This window comes from Narcine bancroftii, unplaced genomic scaffold (assembly GCF_036971445.1).
Source record: "Narcine bancroftii isolate sNarBan1 unplaced genomic scaffold, sNarBan1.hap1 Scaffold_212, whole genome shotgun sequence".
NCBI classification, from domain to species: Eukaryota; Metazoa; Chordata; class Chondrichthyes; order Torpediniformes; family Narcinidae; genus Narcine; species Narcine bancroftii.
The window spans coordinates 37,489-61,464 of record NW_027211947.1 but is presented as its reverse complement, the minus strand read 5'-3'; the positions used below and the strand labels follow the sequence as shown (position 1 = coordinate 61,464).

At 38.3% G+C, this 23,976-nt stretch overlaps 2 protein-coding genes across 4 annotated transcripts in view; one reads left to right on the top strand and one right to left on the bottom strand.

The window, feature by feature from the left end:
• The window catches only part of LOC138750642 (pre-mRNA-processing-splicing factor 8), a 36,598-nt gene extending 30,569 nt beyond the window's left edge, over nucleotides 1–6,029 (bottom strand). Inside the window, exons 1-4 of the mRNA XM_069912741.1 lie at nucleotides 5,916–6,029; nucleotides 3,753–3,858; nucleotides 2,089–2,257; nucleotides 1,244–1,408 (exon numbers count right to left, since the gene is read on the bottom strand). Of these exons, the coding sequence (XP_069768842.1) occupies nucleotides 1,244–1,408; nucleotides 2,089–2,257; nucleotides 3,753–3,849 (431 nt within the window). The 5' untranslated portion in view covers nucleotides 3,850–3,858; nucleotides 5,916–6,029. The remainder of the gene's footprint in view (nucleotides 1–1,243; nucleotides 1,409–2,088; nucleotides 2,258–3,752; nucleotides 3,859–5,915) is intronic.
• An 82-nt stretch (nucleotides 6,030–6,111) lies between these two features.
• LOC138750639 (calpain-A-like) overlaps nucleotides 6,112–23,976 on the top strand; it is a 35,245-nt gene continuing 17,380 nt past the window's right edge. For 2 of the 3 annotated variants that reach the window (XM_069912739.1, XM_069912737.1), the window contains exons 1-6: nucleotides 6,112–6,743; nucleotides 7,607–7,783; nucleotides 10,779–10,997; nucleotides 13,169–13,300; nucleotides 16,165–16,309; nucleotides 22,208–22,391. In XM_069912739.1, the coding sequence (XP_069768840.1) occupies nucleotides 7,763–7,783; nucleotides 10,779–10,997; nucleotides 13,169–13,300; nucleotides 16,165–16,309; nucleotides 22,208–22,391 (701 nt within the window). In that variant the 5' untranslated portion in view covers nucleotides 6,112–6,743; nucleotides 7,607–7,762. The remainder of the gene's footprint in view (nucleotides 6,744–7,606; nucleotides 7,784–10,778; nucleotides 10,998–13,168; nucleotides 13,301–16,164; nucleotides 16,310–22,207; nucleotides 22,392–23,976) is intronic. The other variant, XM_069912738.1, reaches the window with a different exon arrangement.

The following is a 23,976-nucleotide window of genomic DNA, read 5'->3' as shown; positions in this document are numbered from 1 at the left end:
GATTAATTCAATACTGCATTAATAAAATGACAAAGTGCAGCTCTTCAGTGTGCCAAAAAAGAAACGTAAAAGATTTATTCACCAAGTTAAAAGCATTCATTCGGAAAATATTTAATGGCGAATGCTTAAATATTTGATCAACAATCACAATAAGATTTTAAATGTAACTGCATAAAATAGAATGATTTGAATCCTGATATAATGAGCCCACAATCAGGAATAGAATTAAATCAGACTCCTGGAAACATTTCTTGAAGACAGTCGTTCAATTTCAAATGAAATTATTTTACAATTAACTGGCTAATAATAAACTTCATCTAACTTGCAATTCACAATGCTAGAAAGCTTTAATAAATGTTCCTCAATCATGTAAAAATTGATTTACTAAAAGTTGTATATACATTTTTATATTATTCCATTGAAGACATGTGAGGCACTGCCTCAAGAAGTCAGCCAACATCATGAAGGACCCTCATCACTGTGGTTACAACCTCCTCTTGCTGCTACTTGCTAGAAGAAGCCAGCATCTCTTGATTGAAGAATAATTTATTTGCAATGACTCTCAGGCTATTGAACCTTCTCTTACTACATCAATCTGGACTACTTCAGAACACCACATGAAGGCCTGTCACCTCTACTGTAACATCATTTTTTTCTTGCACTGTGGCAACAGTGATAATCTTTTATTTTATGATCTCTTTAATTTAATGTATACTACTGAAGTTTATTTAAAATATAAATTATTTGTTTTGCTGCATCAAGTTAGAATTTCTGTGCATATATGCAATGTATAATGTATATGACAATAAATTCATCATTCGTTTCCTAGTTTCAGAATTGGGCAGTCATACAAAATTTTCTACAACTCCCTTTAAATGTATGACTGTTGCTACAGTCCTAGCTAAACTCAAACTTGTAACCTCAATCATTTTTATTGCAAAAAAGTGTATTTTTTAAATTAAATTAGAACTTCACCAGCTTTAATTTATATCCAGTATTTATGCTAAAAAGATTTTTTAAGTTACTTCAAAAAATCAAAGATATTTGAGCAAATATACAAATCCAGGGGTTAGATTCTGAAATTAGCAAATCCCAGTAAAATAATGACCTTTTTCCTAAGAATCAGGAAACATTGGTAAAAATAACTGTCATTCAAAACAATTATCCTTCATATATTGTCCAATGATTCCTGATTAAAATAGCCAGAATACAAAAGTAACTCAGATACATCTATCTTACTTACCCCCATTGAGATATGTAAACTGGCTCTATGACCCATGGAATTTCATTAACAAATGAAATTGCTCCAGTGATGTGATACAAAACTGATACATCCCTGATCTGCTCCCACGGCATTGGCATGTTCTCCAGAAGTTTCAGAACAGCATGTGGCATGTATTTCAAAGCTCTATGGGGATAAAGTAAACATGTTATTCTTATCCGACAACTTCCATGCTGTGCCAAAACTAATGATTTATGTGAACAATAAAAATATATTTCAAATGAGAAAATCCACAATGACAGTGAGGTTAATTTGTTTGGATCTGTGCATTTTTATTGAATATGGCTTCCACAATATCTCGTGCAAAAAAAATGTCTTTACATCACACAAATCTGATTTCCATCGGCAAAAGCCTTTAATTTGATTTAACATTTCAATAGACTGACACTAAAATAGGCAAGGATTGAATGTGGAGCAGCTGTCAAAAATATGGAGTCAATGTGCTCCTCTTACAAAACATCAAAAACCTGTAGTAATAATTGATGAATCCTTTGTTACTGTTTTAATAATATTTACCTGTGCTACTTAAGCAATGCTTTGTTTTATCATTGCAGATCTGACTTTCATTTTTATTCCCTATTACACCCTTTTACATGATCTGTGCAAACCTTTAACATCGACAAAATGAGACACAGGAAAAAAGGCACTAAAATTATGCCCTAGAATAATATCAGCAAATGTTTATCATTTAAAAACAACATGGAACATTCTTTCTTGAGGATTCAAGATTAAATTCAAGGGCAAGTATGGAATCCACAGCAATTTCAGGATGAATATGCAAATATTTCTGCTCTTCATTTTCTTACCCGAGATAGACTCGTTTATCATGCCTGAATTTCCTATTTGTCATGTCACCATGGTCACGAATAATCTTTCGGACATGTTCAGGGGGCATATCTTCCTTCTGAGCATCCACAAATCCAAACTTTCTCTTTTCAGCATACCGTTTTGCCTGAAGTTGCTGCCATTTCCTGGCTAAAATAAAACATAATTCAGCACTCTAAGAAAGGAGAAATCAATAGCATGTTTGACACCAACTCTAACTTTCTCAAAAAAAAGGAACAAGGTAATAAAAACCTAACAAAAAGTTGTAAGACTTCATTCACAACTAATCAAAAGTAAACTCTGAAGTCAGCAAGCAGTTCTGAAATGTTTGCCCATGAATAAGGCTCTTTCTCTGCAAGATATCCTCCTCCTGCCTTGCAGAGTTATATTAAAAATTTCAACTGAGTGAATATGAGAGCAAATATGAAAATAAAGCATGGACATCAATAAATTTTACTTTTAAATCTACGTTAGTCATCTACAAACCTGTTTGTCGTCAACAAAGGATCAGATCAAGATTCTTTTATCGTGTAATAAAACACAAGACAGACACAGAGTCGACATTAGTATTGCCTGGCATCCTTACAGTAAGAGGTAGAAAAGCAAAAGAGAGTTCCGTTTCTCTCCCCCCCCCCCCCCCCCCCAACCAAGAGTCACTGAATGCCTGTGGATTTGCTTCCAATGCTCCCACAGTCCCTGCAGCCACACAGGTTGCAGTTCCAACCATGAGCAACACAAACTCCAGGGCCAAACCTGATGCCATAATATTAAATACCTGAGCACCAAAATATCCCACCAATAGTAATGTGCCCAAAGTTTGCAAGGATAAATATACCTGTGAGATTAATTTTTAACTGTAGTGACCTGAAGCTGTATGCCACCTTGGGCTAAAAAAAGAGGAATCGCTGCTTGCGTTATTTTTAAAGGGATGATGACCACCAGCTTAAAGCACCTCATTTTGGTCCAACTCAACAATAAAACAAAATTACTTACACGCATGGATTATTTTAGCTCATTTAATCTAAGTAAATGCTCATCAGTAACACGAGGTACCACTTTGTTTTTTTCTTATTTCTAACCACATCAGACCAGAACTCGATACAGAGGATCATTAATTAATGCAACGGAGAGGATCACTGCGGTCTCCATTTCCTCTACAGACAATATTTACTGGAAGCTGTCTAAAGTGGGCTCAAGGAATTAGAGATCCTTTCCATCCAGCACACAGTATCTTCAACCCACGAGGATCAAAAAGGTACAGGAATATCAAAATCAGGGCTGCCAGCTGGGGAATAGCTTCTTCCCACAAACAAATAGCATCCTGTATTCATGACAATCATTCCAAATATTTACATATATTTATTTTATTTGTGATCTTTATAAACCGTGCATTGTGTTTTTGTGCATGCACAATGGTCTGGAGATGCTGTTTCATCGCCTTGTATATGTACAATCAGATAACAATGAACTTGAACTAAACTAGTTTAGTATTTAGTTTCTTTGATGTCACATAGACATTACATAATTTTTCAAACATTTAAAACATTTTCTGCACTTGAATTTTAAGAAATGTGTAACATTTCTCCATTCCTAAAGAAATTGCTTTCTGAAGAATCATTAAATAGATTTTCCAGAAATTTCTTACCTTTTTCTTGCAATTTTTCTTCAGACATGTAATCAGGTACAGGAACTGAAACTGGATTCGGCCCAGGAGGACCCCTGAACTGAAATGCTGCCATCATTTGTTGATTCTGAATAAATGACAAGTTACATTTCTTTTAATATCTATTCAATTGTGAGAATTAATATGGTGTGCATTAGTTAATAACGTTCATTAGTGCTCTAGCAATGCAAAAACCACGCAGGACCCATTGGGGCAAAAACATTTTTTGTCTATAAAATAATTAACAAATGTATTAAACATTCTGAAAAGAAAATGCTGATTCAATCATTCCTGGAATGTTAGCTGTATCTTCTCAAAGTGAAGATAGATAATAATCTCCTATTGCATTAATTCTCCAAATTTACTTTCTTTTCTTCCTTCAATATCACTAAAGGCTTACCATCTATTTTTATATTTCTTGTAGGGTTTATTTCATACTAATTTCTTCTTTTAATAAGTTTTACACATTCTCTGCTGCTTCTTATATTCTGTACAATCTTCTGGCCTGTTCAATCATGTTTTTTCCTTCAAATTTGATACAGTACTACCATTATCTTTTGCAGATGCAGAAATCTTTTGAAAACTTCCACATTAATCCATGTAAATTAAGAATAGTAGAACTTCCCAAGAATCAAAAACTGCAGATGCTGGAAACCAGAAAGAAGAGCTGAAGTGATTCAGCAAGGCAGGAAGTAACAAGGATAGAAATGGTCAATGTATCAGGTTGGGATTTTATTGAGAAAGGGCTCCAACATGAAATGTGGACTGAACGTTTCTATCCAGGGATGTTGCCTGATCCAGTGGAGACCCTCCAACCACTCTTCATTCAACATTAGATGTCCTATTTTTCTGTCAGAATTCTGATTGGTTTTCAGGCAAGTTGTTGAAGTCATAGTGGAGAAGAATATTGTTGATGCAATCACAAAGAAGGCTCGCCAGCGGCTATACTTTGTGAGGTGCCTAAGGAGATTCGATATGTCACCAAAAACTCTTAAAAACTTCTACAGGTGTGCTGTGGAGAGTATTCTGGCTTGTTGTATCAATGCCTGGTATGAAAGCGCCAACTCACAGGACAAGAATAAACTCCAGAGAGGTATTACCTCTGCCTACATCATCACAGGCACCAGACCACTCCATCAAGGGCATGTAAAAAAAAACCCTCTATCCTCAAAGACCCCCCCCCACCCAAGCCTCACCCTCTTCACACTGCTACCTTCAGGAAAAAGGTACAGCACTCAGCAGCACAAGGACAGCTCCTTCTCTGCAGCCATCAAATTCCTGAATAATGAATGAACCAAAGACACTGCCTTACTTTTTGTGCACTACTATTTTTATTTATAGTAATGTTGTAAGATGGTTATACGATGCTGCCTCAAAACACCGAATTTCATGACTTGCTCATGGCAACAAATTCTGATTCTGAATAGACAGAGCACAGAGCTACCACAGAAAACACTCAACAGCAGCATAGATTGCCTGCACCCACTTTCTAAGGCTGGCAGTCATCGACTTCACACCACCACCGAGATAAGTCCAAAGATATTGACGGTGGCTGCTTTAAGTAACCTAAATAAGGTATTTTCAATGTTATCGTGAGCAGCCCATTTTAAACATGTTTCAGTATTACTAAATGTACAAGATCTAACATTATATTTCCTGTGCTACACTGATTCAGTCCAGGTGAACTGCTTATAAGTTTGGCCTCCATTCTAGAATAGACCATGTTATCTTCAATTTAACCTTAGAAGTTTGAAATATGGGACCCAACCGCATCATGTGCCTGTGCACCAGTTAGTCAACACATACTTCTTTACTGCATCTTAATTTTACACCCCTTTTGAAAATGACAGTGGCATCTGCTCCCACGACCCTCGCAGTGGAGTATGCTATTAAATTAAATACATAAGTTTAGGAGGTCATCGGGTAATGTTTGGCTCTTCTTGGATCATTGCTTTGCTGGGGGAGAGGGAGACTGCAAGGCTGGTTGCCCCAACCGAGCCAGAACGCCCATCGGCGTCGCCACGATGAACTAGGCCGCAACGAAGCCTGCAATCCCAGGCCCAACCTCAAGCGCCGCGCATATCCGCCCCCACCCCAGCGGCATGCATCGGACTCCGACATTCAGTCGCCGTCTGTGCAACGCACCTCAGCCCCGCAAGCGGAACGGTCCCTGGGAACAGATTTCACCGACAAAACTCGCAATCAACCCTCCATTAGTTCTTGGCACCCAGTCGAGACCTCTACGCCCGGCATCCGGTCGTGCATGGGCGGGACTTCCGGTTCCGGAGGTCTCCCCGCCCATTGGTGGCATGGGTGTGATTGACACTGCGACCTCAGGGGTCTGGCCCTTGTCGAGGTGGGTTGAAAGATGTGAGCAGAATATTATTTGGCCTTCTGATGCAAGTGGTTGAAAGTGGAAGCATCAAAGACTGGGGAATTAGAATTGGGATCAGTCTGAAGAGAATGGCTTCAACCTTGAGCTCATCCTTGTCCAGAAAATAGAGGCAGGCTCATTTTGGACAGTGAAGAGGTCAACAGCTGGATGTGGAAGGCGAGTAAGTGGCTGGAATCTGTAGGTCTTTCAGATGTTTGACAACACTGGACAACGAAGATTTGGCTTCCTGAACACCTATGGGTGTATTTTCTGGACGTTCAGCTGCTGATCACATGAAACTTTTCCTATCAGGTGCCTCTTTTTTTAGATATAATCTATTTATATCAATTCCCGTCATAATTTGTCTTCTTTCAAGCAGACAAAACCATGAAGTGCAACACGTTATTGAAAATTCATTTTCTGCACTTGCACTTGGACCTCTTCCCTGTCGGTGCAGTCGGTGACGAACATGGTGAAAGGTTTCACCAGGACCTCATGACCGTGGAAATCCATCGATGCCGGCCGACTATTGTTGGACACTGACCTGAGAGGCATCAGATGTTGAGTGCAAACGAAAATCAGTGGCTAAACATTTTTAGGTCAGTTGAACGAATCCAATATGACAGCATCCTTATGTGATTAAGCATGCTAAATGCAATAAAAGTTAATTTAATGTTCCTCCAACTTCCTGCATGATACAGCAAATCGGTAATTATCTTTGTGCTCAACTTGAAGTTGTCTATTGTAATCCCCATTTTCTTTTCAGGAAGCAAACCTTCTGAAAAAAACATATTGTCCAGAGTAATTATAAGATTGTCAAAAGCAAGCTCCAGTCCAGAAACAATGTCAGCAGATGTAAATAATGCAAATTGTGAAAATTCTTGCTCCATTTATATGCATTGTCAGATATTTACCATGACTTGTAAAGGGACAATTTGAATCCAAGCCCAACACCTTTTCACAGGAAGAACCTTTGTAAGAGTCATTGCATTTTACTGAAGTTAATTCAGAGAGGGTAGAACCTGACTTGCAATGTATCTCCTTCAAGTGGAAATAGTTGAAAGGAGCAAGATTTCAAATCAAAAGAGATAAATAGCCACTTGATAAAGGTGAATTCAGATGCAGCAGCTCAGGAGTTTGAAGCAGAAGATCCAGGTGATGTAATAAAGTTCTTGATCAAATTAAATTCATGATGTACTACAGTGAGCAATGATTAGAATTGCTAACTACAGAATGACTGATATTACCAGTCAAGGGTTGGTTCAGAAAACTAAAGATCAATCTGAAAGATTTAGTGCTTATTTTGACACTGCAGGATGACACTTGGAAAAGCCATTAAGCAAATACCATTTATACTCCTGTAAAGGTCGATCTCATGTAAAAGTCAGCCCCTATTTTTGGCCAAAAAATCTGGAATTTTCCATACATCTTGTGTAAAGTTGACCTAAGTCTCTCATTTCAGCCCTGGCTGCCCGCAGCTCCTGATGCCTCGATTGTGAACTCACGCCTCAGCCACAGTTGCCCATCTCTCAGAGCCCCTGATGCCTCGGACACTGAGTCTCACCTCAGCCCCGGCTGCCCACTGATCGGAGCTCCCAAAGCCTCCATTAACACAGATATGACAGTCCCAACCCTCGTGGTAAGACAAATGCTTTGATGCACAGACTCTGTATTATTGCTTTAATTCATTGCGTTTTTGTTCTTTATTTGTTTAGAAATCATTTGGATCTGCTATTGATAGGGTATTTTAGATTCCAGTGATGTCGCATACATGTGTTTGCGAGATCACAGGCACCAGCCTTCATTCCATGGAGGACAGCTACATGAGGTGGTGACTTAAAAAAGCAGCCTCTATCCTTAAAGACCCCCCCCCCCACCACCACCCAGGCCATGACCTCTTCACTCTGCTACCATCAGGGAAAAAGTTCAGGAGCCTAAAGACGAGCACTCAGCTCCTTCCCCGCTGCCATCAGATTCCTGAATAATCAAGGAACCAAAGACACTACCTTACTTTTCATGCACTGTTATTTTTACTTCTTTCATAGTAATGTAAAAAGATGCCTATAATACTGTGATTCTGCCACAAAACAACAAATTTCATGACTTGTTCATGTCAATAAATTCTGTTTCTGATTCTGATATTTCAGCCCTTCAAAAGTAGTATCCATGTATAATCACCCCATAAATTTAACATTAAAAAATGGTCTACAAAATTTGACTTTTACACGAGAATATTTGGTATTTTTAAAATTTATAACATATGATAAGATAATAAAGATAGAAAATAGAACAATACAGAACAGGAGCAGGTCTTCCAGCCCTTGATGTCTGCACCAAACCTGATGTCAAATAAAAATAAATCCCTTCTGTCTGATCCCTTTACGTTTTACTTGATCCATAACCTTCCATTCCCTATGTATTCAAGTTTATTGTCACATCTACCAAGGTACAGAGAGTCACAGCTACATAAATCAAGGAGCTGCTCTTCTGAAATGAGTGTAATTGATCTCAAATTCCTTTTTACAAAAACAATTGCCTGCCCACATTTGTTCACGCATTTCAGTCTGTCCATCTATTGAGATTATTGTCATAGACTCATGAGCCTGGAGGCAATGCCATATGGGGAGTTTGATTGGGATGCTACATCTGTCACACCTTTTTTTAATTTTTTTTTATTTTTCACACTATAAACCATATTGACCAAGATACATGCAGACATTTTTCTTCTTAAATATATACAGTGTTGTTTTCTCCCCCTTTTTACCCCTCCCTTCCCTCCCTCCCTCACCCCCTTGCCCATTTATTTGAAGTTCAATCTATAAGATACATTAAACCCGTTAAACAATGTTGTCACTTAATAAAAATAAACAAGAAATTTTACTGAGTCAGTTCTTTTCGTTATCTTCTCCTTCTGTCATTTTAGGTGGTGGAAGTCCATGGTAGGATTTCTCTATTGTGTTTTATGTATGGCTCCCATATTTGTTCGAACATCTGTCATACCTTAATGCACGTGTCCTAAGGCAAGCTGGGGAGGAAACCTTGCAGGAAGAAAGAAAAAAGCTTGCGTGATTTTCTTTTTAACAATTACCCATTGTTTATACAAAGGCTATTGCAGGGCGTTGTGCATTGGCCAGGTGCAGACAATGTTTCGTGTCAGAATGTACAGAATGCACAAGTAACAGATTTTAAAAGAGTCCCAAATTGAGTCTGCTGCTTTGCGGTCTGATGGTGGAGGGGTAATAACTGTTCCTGAACCTAGTGGTGCCATCTTTGTAGCACCTATATCTCTTTCTCGATGGTAGCAGAGAGAGAAGAGCATTTTCTGGGTGGTGTGTATCCTTGATGGTTGTTACTGCTCTCTGAAGTCAGTGTTCCTTGTAGATGTTCTCGATAAGTGAGGTGAGTTTTGCCTACAATCTACAATCCAATGCCTTTTGCAGGGCTCTCTGCTGAGGTAATGGTACCCCCATACCAGGCCATAATGCAGCTGGTCGGCACACTTTACACCACACATCTACAGAAGTTTGCCAAGGTTTACAATGACATACCCAATCTCTGCAAACTCCTAAGGAAGTAGAGGCGTTGACATGCTTTCTTCACAATGATGTTAGTATGGTGAGTCTAATACATGTCCTCCGAGATAGTGGCTCCCAGAAATTTCAATTTAGTCACTCTCTCCACCTCTGATCCCTCAATGATCAATGGGTTGTACATCTCTGGTTTTCCTTTCTTAAAGTCTACAATGAGCACCTTGGTCTTAGTGACATTGAGTGCGAGGTTGTGGTTTGTACACCATTCACCCAAGTTTTCAGTCTCCCACCTGAAAGCTGACTCATCAGCCCTTTTTATACAGCCCACTACTGTGGTGTTGTCAGCAAATTTGTAAATGGCGTTGTTATATTGAGCCACACAGTTATAGGTGACTTGTGAAGGGACTACCACGACTACCTTCTGACTCCTACCTCCTGACCATTTTTGAATCTAATTGGCTAGTTCTTCTTGGATCCCATGTGATCAAATCTTCCAAAACAACCTACCACGTAGGACCTTGTGAAAGCCCTTGCTAAAGTCCATGCAGACAACATAACTGCTCAGCCCTCATCTGTCCTCTTTGGTAGACTGATGAAAAAAGCATTTTGTTGGCAAATGCTTTCATCTGTTGTTTTCATTGTGCAAGTCTCGAATCTGCAACAAATTTGAAATGATTAACTGTTCATTTGCTCATATCTCCCTTTCACTCACACAGAAGGTCAGGAAAGGAGTGCAACAATTTGTCCCCTTAAGTAACCACATCAGTTCAGGTCAACAAGTCCTTTGTAATACATTGCTTTTTGGACAAATTAAGACTTTTTTTGTTGAGATGAATACAGAATTGCTCAGACACTTTGTCTGAAGTGTCTGTTATAAAAATATGACTCTAAAAGAGTTGCTTTTCCCAGAAGGAGGGCATTGTGTGTCATGTCTCGTAGCAACAGAGGTAATTGATTCCAGTTTCTGAAAGATCTTCCTGTATATCTTATGACTATGTAATTAACAGGTGTCACTCTTAACCTCAGCAAACTTGGATTCAGTGCTGAATGGGGAACAGTTGTTCATGTACCCATACTACTGTAACTCAAATTCATTTCATACAGGCAGATGCATCCTCCATAAGCAACAGTAATGGCAAGAGAGTGCTGGAGATGAAAGTAGACAAAGTGTCAGAAGTGAAAGGGGACAATTCAAAATGGAATATGCTCACGGAGGATGTGAAAGCTCTTCTTGATTTTCATCCTAGAAAGAATGACATTGAGGAACTAATGAATCAAGTGAATGAAATGCTGAAAATAGACGACAACCTAATTATTGAATCGGTAATCGTTTTTACATATCACTTACTGTCAAAACTTGGCCTGATTTATGCAAACTGCATTTTACATTTTCTTACAATTTGTCCTTGAAAGATTGAAATCTTTTTGAAGTTCATTGTTTTAGTTACATTGGGTAGTTGCAAGGTAAAGTTTTTAAATCTGTAAAATTTCTCATAATTGTTCACCAGAGTAAAGTTAAACATACTGAATCGCCCTGGGCCCCTTGGTATTTACTTATGCACAGGCATGGAAGTAAGCCTGTTTTATACCGCACTTTAAATAGCTGCTTAAGTCAAGATGTAATTTATAATCTGTACAGCACGTTGGTCAACATGAGTTGTTTTAAATGTGCTATATAAATAAACTAAATTAATCTACTCTATAACTCTTCGGCTCTATATTAGTTTGTTTCCATACTTTACATAGGTAATAGAACATTCTTTGTTAATACCTTTATAAACTGAAATGCATTTATAAGTGATTGCAATTTAAACTGACCACAACCTTAACAAAGATGATGCTGGTTTTATAATTGAGACCAATGTAATACACTTCTACATTCCCCCCCCCCCCCCCCCACCACACCTCAAGATTATATAATTAAGTAAACATCTAAGAAACATTTCAGGATTCACTTCTAAATCTGTACATTCATATTCCTGATTCAGGTCTGTGAATAATAATGTGAGGTAAAAAACATTGAAATGATTACATTTTTGACATTTGGTCTCTATTGTTTTGTGAGTTTTTTTTAGCTTGCTCAAATGTGTAACCCACCAAAGAAACACTCATTACTTATTGGTGATTGGTGGGAGTAAAATTAAATGAAAATGTTTCAATTCATTGTAAGGCATTTGAGTTATTTCAAACATTGTCCTAATATTTAGAAATCATTTTTGTTGTCATTGACTCCACAATTAATGGATTAATTCACCTTTAAAATAATAAGAAGCTTGAAAACATCAGCACGTTTGAATCATACAATTTCTTAATCAAACAATTAAATTAAAATAATCTGATAGCTTTACAAATGGACTTTGTGTTCAACATTAGTATCATACTAATACAGAAGCAAGTTTTAATTCCCCTACAGAATAGCTAAACACACAATCAAAAATTACATTGGAGATTCCTTGGTAATTTATTTTAAAATATTAATGTCTAGAATTCAGATATCAGGTGGTTTTATGGATGTAAAATCAACTTACATATCTTGTATTATGATCTTTCATTTCATTTAGTGTGAGTATCATTTTAAGGGATTGTACTGGCTGCAACCATTCACAGATGTGGAGGGACTGGGTGTCAATATCTAGTACAGCCTATACCCAAAGTTGATACTCTGGAGGAAGAGAAAGAACATTTGTTGCTTTATCCAGGGACACAGGTGGAATACTGATGGATCACTGAAGGAAACATTATTGACCATCAGCCATCTAAGGTGGAGTGACTCTGTGTGAAATGGACAACTCGGCTGTTTCTCCATGTCAGGGGAATTATTGAACCACACCGTGGCCAAAGGAAAGGTCACTTTGACTGACCTCCTTGGGTTTTGGATGCTGGAGAATTTCTGTATCGGATTGTGACCAAAGTAATGGTCATTTCGACTGACCCATACCTGGGTTGTGGAAGCATCGTGGAAGTCACACGTTTCAATTCCCCTATGCAAGGAAAAGGAGGGTTGTGACCACCGTTCACACAAAAGTATATTTCTCAGCAAGAAACTCGACGAGGATTTGTGAGTTTTCAGCAGTCGGTCACTCAGTCTCTCCCACCTCCTTCGTGATTACTTCTGGGCATCAGTTTAAAAGCCTGTGTTTCAAGACAGGATTTCCAAGACTGAACTTTGGAATATCTTTCTAGAATTGTGCCTAAGCTGTAATGTTTTGGGTATCTCTCTCACACACACACACACACACACACACACACACACACACACACACACACAGAGGATTAATTTAATTAATATATTATTAGTAGTTATTAATAAATATATTGTTTAAAAATCACACTGTCTTGGTGAATTTCTATTGCTGCTGGTCTGCAATGTACGTGTTTCTACTGGGACACCTTGTATCACCTCGCATCACCTCGCATTGCCCCGAATTTTCATCGCTCAGTAGAAACACGGCCAGTGTGACACTTGGTACTAATATTTTTTTCATTTTATTCAGAACTATCAGAATATTATAAAAGAACTTGAAGTGACTGGAGAACTCTGGGTAGATCCTGATTTTCTTCCTGAGCCTTCATCGTTAACCTATGAACATGTGGTCCCAGAAGGAATCAAATGGATTCGCACCGTGGTAACTACAAATTGGCCTTGTTCTGATTTGTCTCGTCATAAAAAACAATTATGCAAAAATATTCTGGAGTTTTAAATGGCCATTGGAAATGAAGTGACTGAGAAGATTAGGGTTTTCTTCCTGATGTGGTGTGGGAAATTTATTTTAGGCAACAGTGCAAAATGGATGCAATTATCTATCCATGTTACTCTATGTTAGATGGAATGGAATATTGATCAGTCAGTGCTCTTGTTTGGCTCTATTTCTTCACAAAAGTATAATGGCATTGTCCCATGGACAATTAGTAGTGGAAAAGAAATGACTCTACCTCAGTCTCATTCAAATCATTTACAAATTTGATGGTCTTTTGTCAAGGGATCGTGTCTGCCTGTCCTGCATCGGACTTGTCAGCCACAAACGAGCCTGCAGATGACGTGGACTTTTTACCCCCTCCATAAATCTTCGTCCGCGAAGCCAAGCCAAAGAAGAAAAGAAGAAATAAAATGAAGGCAAAGAAACTGGAATGTTAAAGAGTCAGTCAGAAATAGAATGATAAACACTTTGGGTGTATAATTTAAAATCCCATTCAGCAGAAATTAATTCACAATGAAAACCACAAGATGAAAGCTCGACCTTACATTTTCCAAAAGGCCACTGATCTCTTGAACACTTTCAGCATTTTCTGTTGTGTTTTACTGCACTTTCCTGAATGCTCCATGGGCAGTCAATTTCTTAACCTATACAGACAGGGGGAGAATGTACAAACTCCGTAAAGACAGAGAGTGGTGGCTGGATGGAATAATTTTCTGGAGGAAATAGTTGAGGCAGAGTCACTTTAGAGGAGGCTGGATATATACATGGATAAGAGGGGGTTGAAGGGTTATGGGCGGAGAATAGGCGGGGGAGCTAGCGGAGTTGTTTGAGTGAACTAGCATGGACTTGTAGGGCCGAGATGGCCTGTTTCCATGCCATAAACTGTTATATGATTATATATATATATGCTTGCAACATTTTTTTGCCTCTCTGAAACAAACTGCCTGGAGACATTTCCTTATAGTGGAGGTGATGTCTTTGGCTTGGCTTCGCGGACGAAGATTTATGGAGGGGGTAAAAAGTCCACGTCAGCTGCAGGCTCGTTTGTGGCTGACCAGTCCGATGCGGGACAGGCAGACACGATTGCAGCGGTTGCAAGGGAAAATTGGTTGGTTGGGGTTGGGTGTTGGGTTTTTCTTCCTTTGCCTTTTGTCAGTGAGGTGGGCTCTGCGGTCTTCTTCAAAGGAGGCTGCTGCCCGAGATAAATTGATTTTATTTAAAATCCCGTAACTGTGGAGTCTTCATCCAGCTGATCAGGTGCCTCTGATCAGCTGCAGCCTCAAGGGGTTTGCATTCTCCTGGAAAGCGGAGGACTGGTGCAGGGCACCAGAAAACAGGGAGACCATCCCCCCACCCCTCGTCTGAGAAGGAGAAGCAGAGGATGGTGACCACTGCACCAGGCCAATGAGGGGTTCTGCGGCTGATGGACTCACACAGGCAGCAGGCTGTTGGTGACTCGAGGTGACAAAGCCACGCTGCTGGAGACTGCGATGAAGGAACTCACACCAGGTTGCGGACTGCTGGACACTGGCTTGAAACTGGCTGAAGGGGTAACCAGGTATTGGATCTGAGACGCGAGAAGGTGCCAAGGATGCTTAAGGGTTCCTTATCATTTCGGAAGTTTGGATCTGGTGCTCGAGATGGCAATGATTTGAACTGGACTCTTGTGTGGCCGCGGAGTTTGCGGGAGCACTGGAGGCAATTCCACAAATGTTCAGTGATTCTGTTGGTGGGGAGCTGTGGTCTCTCTTTTGCTTCTCTTTCTCTGACTGTAAGCGGTGCTTCAGGCAAATTCTTCCTATCTCTTTTATAGCAGTCAAAAGGCAATTTCGTGTTATATAATGTGTTTTTTATTACATGACAATAAATTGAATTTTGAATCTTGAGATAAATATGTTGAAGGAAAATGTCTGTGAGAGAGAGAAGACTGATGGGATGGTCATGGAATTAAATGGACAGCTTTATCACAGACCTAATGTGCTTCATTATATTGTTCTGTAAATTTCAAAATGCTAACAATTCATTCTTATTAATAATTTTTCTAGACTTATTTTCTTATTGTCTAGAAAAATACTGGAGAGAGATTTTCCATACTTTATCAAAAATATTGATTTAACACCGAATCCTTTGATAGCTCTCTTTGGCACAACAGGAGGTGATGATCTTCTTTGTCCCTGGTTTCAGAGACCCATCATTTCTTTTCCTTCTCTTTTGGCGAGGCACACGATTTTACTTAAATGGAAGGATGATGCCCCGCCTACTCATGATCAGTGGTTGTGTGACATCGCGTCCTGTTTGAATATGGAAAAGATTTGTTATTCAATTAATAATTCAAATATGAGATTCCAGAGGTTATTGGAGTCATTTATGACTCACCATCTTACTTCATAATTTCACTTCAATGTAATTAAATTGTCTTTTCCATGTTCCTTATATTAATACTTTTTTCTACCTTCATTTTTATTTGAATACTAATCATATAGGTAAGGTAAGGTCGAATTTTTCTCCTTTACTATTTTAATTTTTTTGTATTATTAGAGGTTTTTTTCCCAAAAAGGTATATACTATTTATAATATGAATTATGGATATAATTTACAATTTGTAGGTTTTTGTTACACAGAATGCCTTATTAAGTTTGCGTAACCTTCCATATCATCTTATTGAATTGTACCTTTTATTTTGTATAACTTCTTTATTAAAATGAATAAAAATATTTTAAAACCAAAGAACAATGAAATGCTGAAGAGTGGAGGAGTGTTCAATTTACATGTCTGTTATTTCTTTGCTCTAGGACCTGCACGAAAATCCTTTCTTTATGACAGATGGAGTTAGCAAAAGTGATATTGTGCAGGGTGAGCTGGGGGACTGTTGGTTTTGGGCATCAGTGGCTACAATAGCCAAATACAAAAGATTAACAGAGAGGGTTATTCCATCAGGTAAGAAATAATATTTTTAAAACTGAGACTTTATTGTTCATATTGTAGTTCCCAAATTAATATTTTGAATTAGCTTTTTAAAATGTAACTGCAAACAAAACTAAAAAAAAAAATAAAGTTATACAGGCCTCTTATAAAGGGCAGCAGAACAATGGTTCAGGTCAATATCCCCAGAACTGAGACTTTAATTAAATTCATTTGGCTGCTTTGAGTTGTAATTTGCATGGCCAACATTAGATTTGTGAAACAGATGCCTTATTCCAAAATCTATCAACTTCAAAGACTAAAAGTTGCCAGAACGGTAGGCTTTAATTGCTTAAAACTGTATGTACACTCATGTTGCTTGGCCCGAGTCCAGAGTTTATACTGGGGGAGAGGTCTGGCCGTAACAGCCTTTATTAGGGGATTCCAAGGGAAGGAATCACTGATGCAGTCAGCACGGAGGCAGGCCAAAGATGGTAACCAATAGTAAATATCACCACAGCATGAGGTTACCAGGCAAATCAAGACCTGGAGGAGAGATCTAGAGCTAACTGTAAGGGTCTTCTAATAGCTACCTCATATCAATATCCTTTCTGACCTTTATCTGCATTTTGATGTCATTTTGCCTGAACTGTGAAGCTCTCTTTCTTTTTTTCTCTCTCCTCCATGAAAACCATTAAATGTGCATTAAATGTCTAGTGGTCAGGGAAATATGCCTTTAAAAGGATGATCACCTTCTGTGATTGCTACCCATCAAAGTGTCAACAATTGCACTAAATTGATTATGCTATCATTCTCATATGCTGTATAAACTATAATTTTTTTTCTGTAGCACATGTTTCTGGGAGGAAGCCAGTGGCATTTTAAATGCCTTTTGCCCAACTTTTTTTTGAAGACTTTATTTAAAATTTTATAACATAAATACAATAGAGAATTACATTTAAAGAAAAATTTTTAAAAAATTAAAATGGTATGATTACAATATTGCATCAGAAAACTACACAAAATAACCCCCCCCCCCCGTTAATTGTAACACAATATTAGTAATCTAACTTAAAATTAGTCCAGCCCTCCTCCCCCCAAAATAAAGAGTGAAGAGTTAATAAAATTAACCTTTTGCCCAACTTTCTGATATTTTATAGGGACCTGAATGAACAATAGTTTAATGCATTCATGAAGGGTGAAATTTAATTCGAAGGACAAATATAAAAGAGTAAGGCATTTGAAGAGTTAGTTATTCAAGTATTTGCTTGGTCTATGTCAGGATTGGTACCAGAATTCTGCACCAACCTGGACTTTTGCCAGCAGTGTGACAGAAGGATTGTTATCCTATTTCATCGACAGATTATACTTTAATGAAATATTCATTCTATTTAATTCAGTACAACAGCAGATAACATTGTTACATCTGAAAATGTTATCACGTTTTTTAAATTGGACAAAAGAAATAAGTAGAATGGAAAGATAAACTTAAAAATCTGTCAAAAAATGTTTCAAATCACAAAACACATCCAGATTTCTCTGGAAATCAGATCAGCATTAATATTATCACCAAATAAATAGCAGTATATTAATCATTATAATTTAAAAATAAATCCATGAAAAATTAAGTGGGATTACCTCAAATGAGGGGACACTTACAACATTGGACCACATAAAAACCTCTTGTCATGAACAGTATGAATCTCTCAAATTCTAGACCTGAGAGGATGTATAAACTAATTCATTGACGGTATTTCAAGAGGTAGTAAATAGGTTTTTGAATGGTCAGGGAATTGAGGGCTATGGGGAATGGCTCAGAAGAGGACATGAGCCAGAATACTGTGGCCAGCTCCTGCTCCTTTCTCATTTTTTAATGTATCGGTATTAAAGCACAAAATAAATCACTCTGCTGGGATAATTTTATGTACCGCTAATGACAATAAAGCCTCTTTTATCCAGAATTCGAACAACCGGCAAAAAAAAAAAATCAGAAAATAAATAGGTAAAAAATACAGATGTATAAAAATGGCATGCCTCACCATCAGTTCACTCATCACATAACAGGTAATCTCAAGCAATCAGAAAATTTACTTACCTGCATTTACAAATCTCGATGGGTGCCAGATACCAGTGGTTTTACTTGATTACTCAAACGACCACTAGGTGTAATTGTACATGATTTTATTCATCACATCCTGACTCTGGGATGCCAAATGAGCTGTGAGATTAGGATTATAAGGAGCTGAGAGGTATTTCTTGTAGTAACCAGTCCCCTTTTGGATTGATTACATGGTTAAATTCTGCTGCTATTTCCATCCAGAGAGAAGTTGCAGGGGAGTTCCCTTAAACATCTTGTACTCTTTTTACATTAAAAATCTGCATTATTGCTGAATACATGACTAGTCTCTGGAAGCCGGCTTCTTGTTTACACAGAACAGAAGAAATGCCGGGTCCAAACGAGAAAGGAATGTCCCGCCTCTTTTTCTCCAGGAAGCCGACTTGTCCTTTTACATGACAAGTCGGCTTCCTGGAGCAAAAGAGGCAGGACATTCCTTTCCCATTTGGACCCGGCAACATGGCTTGCCCTTTTACACTCGCCCGCTTTGCCTCTGATACTACCTCGCTTGGCGGATAAAAGACAGGACTGAAATGACACCCCCAATCTGCCTTCATCGCATTTATACAGGTAGGTGAGGGTAGGCATATTAAAGGCGGATTATACCCGGCTTGAAGTATCAGTGTGAAAGGGGTACCTGATTCAGAAATACTTGACCACGTGAAAGGTTTGCTCTTGTTTATCAGTTCTCCACCATCTGCTAATTATTATACCATTCACCTAAGACACAGGTTGATGATTCAACCCATCATCCATATTTAATTAATTTCTTAATGAATCACAAAATCCCATTTGCAAGTGTAGGCTTGCAGAAAGACTTTGGTCAGAAAAGTTTCAACGGATGATAGACAGTTGAAGATGATTGTCTGAACACAAAAACTAATAAATATTTCTATTTTCTCTTTTTAAACATCACAATTGTCAACAAATTATTATTAAAGGTTAATGTTTTTGTCAATTGTGTGAATTTGTTCAAATTACAAAGTATATTTTCTGGTTGAAAGATTCAGAGAGAACATAATTATTTTTAGTACACCTACATACATCTCATGTGATTAGAAGTCATAATATTAGATTTGAAGCTAAATAGCTCAGTCTTTGAATTCACATTTCCAAATTACAGCAATGTCTTGGATGGTGAATGGTTGGATAGTGAATCCCTCTTGCATGGTAGAAGTAAATATATAACTGCAAACATAATATTGGTCTATATTCTGAGGAAGTAACACGTTCTCTGCCCTAAGGCAAGCTGCTGTGGACCCACTGCAAGCTTTTTATGAGCTTACATAAACATTGCTTATTCTCGGCAATCAGTAAGGAGAAATGGCAGCAGTGGTTTCCTATCGTCTTTGGGATTAACTGTCCTTGATGGAATGCAAATAAACCTAAACAGCCTGTATAAAGGGGAGATGAACTATTCCCCCATTTTTATACAAATACCAATCTGGACACTAACTGATTATTCAAAGGTAGAGTTTCAACTTCAACTGGGTCTGTCTGGAATAGTCTTGGATATTTTTCATCCAACTCAGAAGTGCCACAAGCCAAACATTCATTTTTTTCTCTCAATGTTGCTGTATTCAAAGAAATAATTCGATCAAACTGTTCTCAGCTATATTACAAAGAAATGAATGTTGTAACCCACAAATAATTGACCGGTGTGTCACCCACTGAGGATATTGGCATGCTTACTAAATCTGAGTTCACATTGGCTGAGCTGGAGTCATTTTGGAAAAAGAATCTGCATTCATGTAAAATTATGAAAACTATAGAGTGAGTAGGAAAGAAACAATCTGCTATACTGTAGCCTACAGGATAACAGAGAAGGGTTTGGGATGATAGCATTGGACAACATTTTTTTGTCAAAAGGTTTGCTTCCTGGAAAAAAATTGTGGATTATGATAGACAACTTCAAATTGAGCTCAAAGATAATTTCAGATTTGCTGTATCACGTAGGAGGTTGGAGAAACATTAAATTAACTTTTATTGACTTTGTTTCATCATATAACTGTGCTAATATATGGCATTAGTTCAACTGACTTAAAAATGTTTTGCTGCTTATTTTCAATTGTACTCAGCATCTGATACCTCTCATGTCAGTGCCCAACATTATGTGGCTAGCGTCCAAATGCCCCGATACCACATTTCCATGGTTGCAGTGTCCTGGTGAAACCATTCACCATGTTCGTCACTGACTGCACCGAGATCAGCAGAGATGAAGTCCAAGTCCGAATGCAGAATTTTCAACGACACATTGAACTTCATAGTTTTGGATGATTGAAGTAGACAAAATATGAAAATAAATCACAAAGATAGGTTGTACATGATAGGAACATTTTCAGGTGATGTTCATGATCAGCAGCCCAAAATACACCCAAAAGTGTTCAGGAAGCAAAGTCTTCGTTGTCCAGTGTAGTCTTTCCCAACTGCTGGGGAGAAAATGGGCTTCCAAGGTATTCCATTTCTAGGATTCTGATTCAAGGCACTACCAATTTTATTGGGCACATTAGACACCAAATCTAACCCAACATTTATGACTTGTATCTCTCTTTACTTTTCCTTTACAAACAACTATCAAACTTATTTTCAGCTTGATGATTTAACTTCCAAGATGCTTTGAGGCTCAGAATTTCTTTTTTTTGGTGAAATATTTATTCTTTGAACCTCCACTTTAATATATTTTTTGGTCCCCTTAAAATCTATGCTCTTGTTAGCAAGGACTCATGGCAGGTGCACCTGTATTATATTCATAGCAATATCAGAACCAAGCTTTCCATTTAAAGAATTTAAGGTCAGCAACTGTCAGAAATCAAGCTGTCAGCTGGTGTGAAGCCACAGAAGAATGGGACTTACTACTCAATATCATGAGATCATTTCAAATAGTGACACATTCACATTAATCAATTTGTATTATATTTTAAAACTCTTAATGGATATTTTAATTATTTAAATTAAATGATAAAATACCTATGTCAAAATAGCAGTTAAAAGTTGTGAGCCTACATTATGTGCTTATACAGTGTTTATTGCCTAATTTCAATGCCCTAAGTGGCATTTCTTCATCATAAGGCTTAATTTCAGCTTTCCCATTTTAAGTTATTAGAACAGGTCGAGTATCCCATATCTGAAAAACTTACAAGATCCAAAAACCGAAACGTTTTTAGCGCCGACATGTCGTCACAAGTTGAAAAAAATTCAGCATCCGTCTTGCCCATGTGGGGCTCTGATGTTTTGTTAGCTCCATTTTGGTAACAACAGAGCTCTGGTGTGCAAAGATCTGCAGATACCACCATGGATGACAGTGATAAGATCAAGAGGAACCTTAGTTCCATTGTTCCGAAAACCATAAAAAACCCAAGCATTTCGGATATGGGGTACTGTCCTGTATTATGTCTTGCATTAGGTGAACCATTCAGGATAAGCTTCAGTTCCTTTCCCTTCCCTAATTTCCAATTGGATGCATCAATGGAATGTGCCTCAGCCACTCTTTGTGGTAATGTGCTCGTAACTCACACTATCATTTCTTCTCAATTGTCTGCCGGATTCATTAATTCCTTGTATGTATGACCTTTCATTTTGGATTCACCACAAAATGACATTCTCTTCATATCGGTCCTCTCATTACTTTGATGTATCCAAAAAAAGCTCTGCCAGATGACATCATTCACAACCATTCTGTTTTCTGCAGAAATCTCTGTTCCTGTGTGATTCTATTCTCACTTCAAAGGAAATTATGAGCATTTATGATGACAAATTACTTTGGTCACGAATTGAAGGAGGGGAGCGAGTCTAACTAATGTATCCAAATGATTATACAGGCCAGTTTATCACCGGCAGCTCTCCATACTATGGAATCTTTCGTTTCCGATTCTGGCAATTTGGGAAATGGGTAGAAATTTTGGTGGATGATTATTTGCCAACAAGAAATGGACAACTTATTTATGCTCGATCAGAAGCCAGCAATGAATTTTGGCCATCGCTTTTTGAAAAGGCATTTGCAAAGTAAGTAAATCTGATCAACGACTCGTCAGTGCAATGCACAAAAGTGCTGAAGAATCTCAGCAATTCACATAGCACCTATAGGGGGTAAAAGGTAACTAACGTTTGAGGCTTGAGCCCTTCATCAAGGTATGGTCAAAATGCAGGAGGGCACCTGAATAAAGAGATGGGAGTGGGGAGGAAAGGGAAGGAGCAGGGGAGGAGCAGGCTAATAGGCAAGAGGTCAAAGGTGGACATGTGTGGGAGAGCAGACGAGAAAAAGCTGAGAAGTGATAGGAGCGGAGAGGGGGGGGGGGGCTCTCTGAATGGAGTTTCTCCAGCACTTTTGTGCATTGGATTGCAGTCACATTGTTTGCAGACCTCCCTGCTGAATTACTTGTCAGAATTGAGTGTGGGTAGTGATACACCACTAGCCGACTGCAGGGGGCAACCTGTGTACCTGCAGGAAGAGCACTGGAGGACAAGGCAACACCTGGCCGGCTGTCAATCAGCCGACCTGAATGGACCAAGCCCCATCTGGTCAGCTGTCAATCACCCTCGGGGATATAAGCTACATCCGGCCCCTCAAGGTCAGTCTCAGAGCCAGCACAGCCACTCTCACAGCCAGTTCTGTGGAAGTTTGTGTGAAATAAAGCCTGTTGAACAGACTTTATATTTTGTGTCTGCTTTTCTGCTCGATAGCGCATCACAATGTGGCACCACTAGAAAGCTTAAAAGTTGCAGAATCATTCTGGTGCACTAATGGAGAATATACAATATTGTGCTTGTCAAATTCTTATTTATATCAAGACCTGGAAAAAAATGGTCATCAATATAATGCTTAAATATGACCTAAGAATCTTGGAATGGAAATTTGTTGAAAATGGGGGGAAAAAAACTGGATGCTGGAAGTCTGAAATACAAACAGAAAATGCCCTAATAGCTCAGCAGGTCAAGAGACACTTGTCATTTAAGGTCAAAGATTCTTCATGAGAAATTCTTTTTGTCCAATGCACTGTGATGTGTTGGTATATGTGCATTATAATCTGTTGAAGTCGATGAAATTAAAATCTGTGAAGCTGACTACATTGCACAGTTTGTTTGGCAATGGACTAGAAACAAAATTCTTTTTTTCTTGCGCCTTCCTGTCTTTGTTTGGATTGTGCATTCCTGAGTTCACATTTATAATGGAAGCGTTCTATCGATACATTATTCTGCAATTGTTTTCCTGCCAGTTGCAATTCCAGCAAATTATTGAATATGGGAATTTTTTTGTGGAAATATGAACAGATAACTTTTTACATTTGAATAAGAATCAAAATTTGTTGTCAAGAACAAGTCATGAAATTTGGTGTTTTGCGGCAGCGTCATGGTGCAAACGTCCATATAAGCAACAATAATTTTTTTTAAAACAATATAGTGCACAGAAAATAAGGCCGTGTCTTTGGTTCATTGATTATTCAGGTATCTGATGGCAGTGGGGAAGAAGCTGTCCTTGTGTCTTTAGGCTCCTGTACCTTTTTCCCCAATGGTAGCAGAGTGAAGAGGGCATGGCCTGGATGGTGAGGGTGTTTGAGGATAGAGGCTGCTTTATTAAGACGCCGCCTCT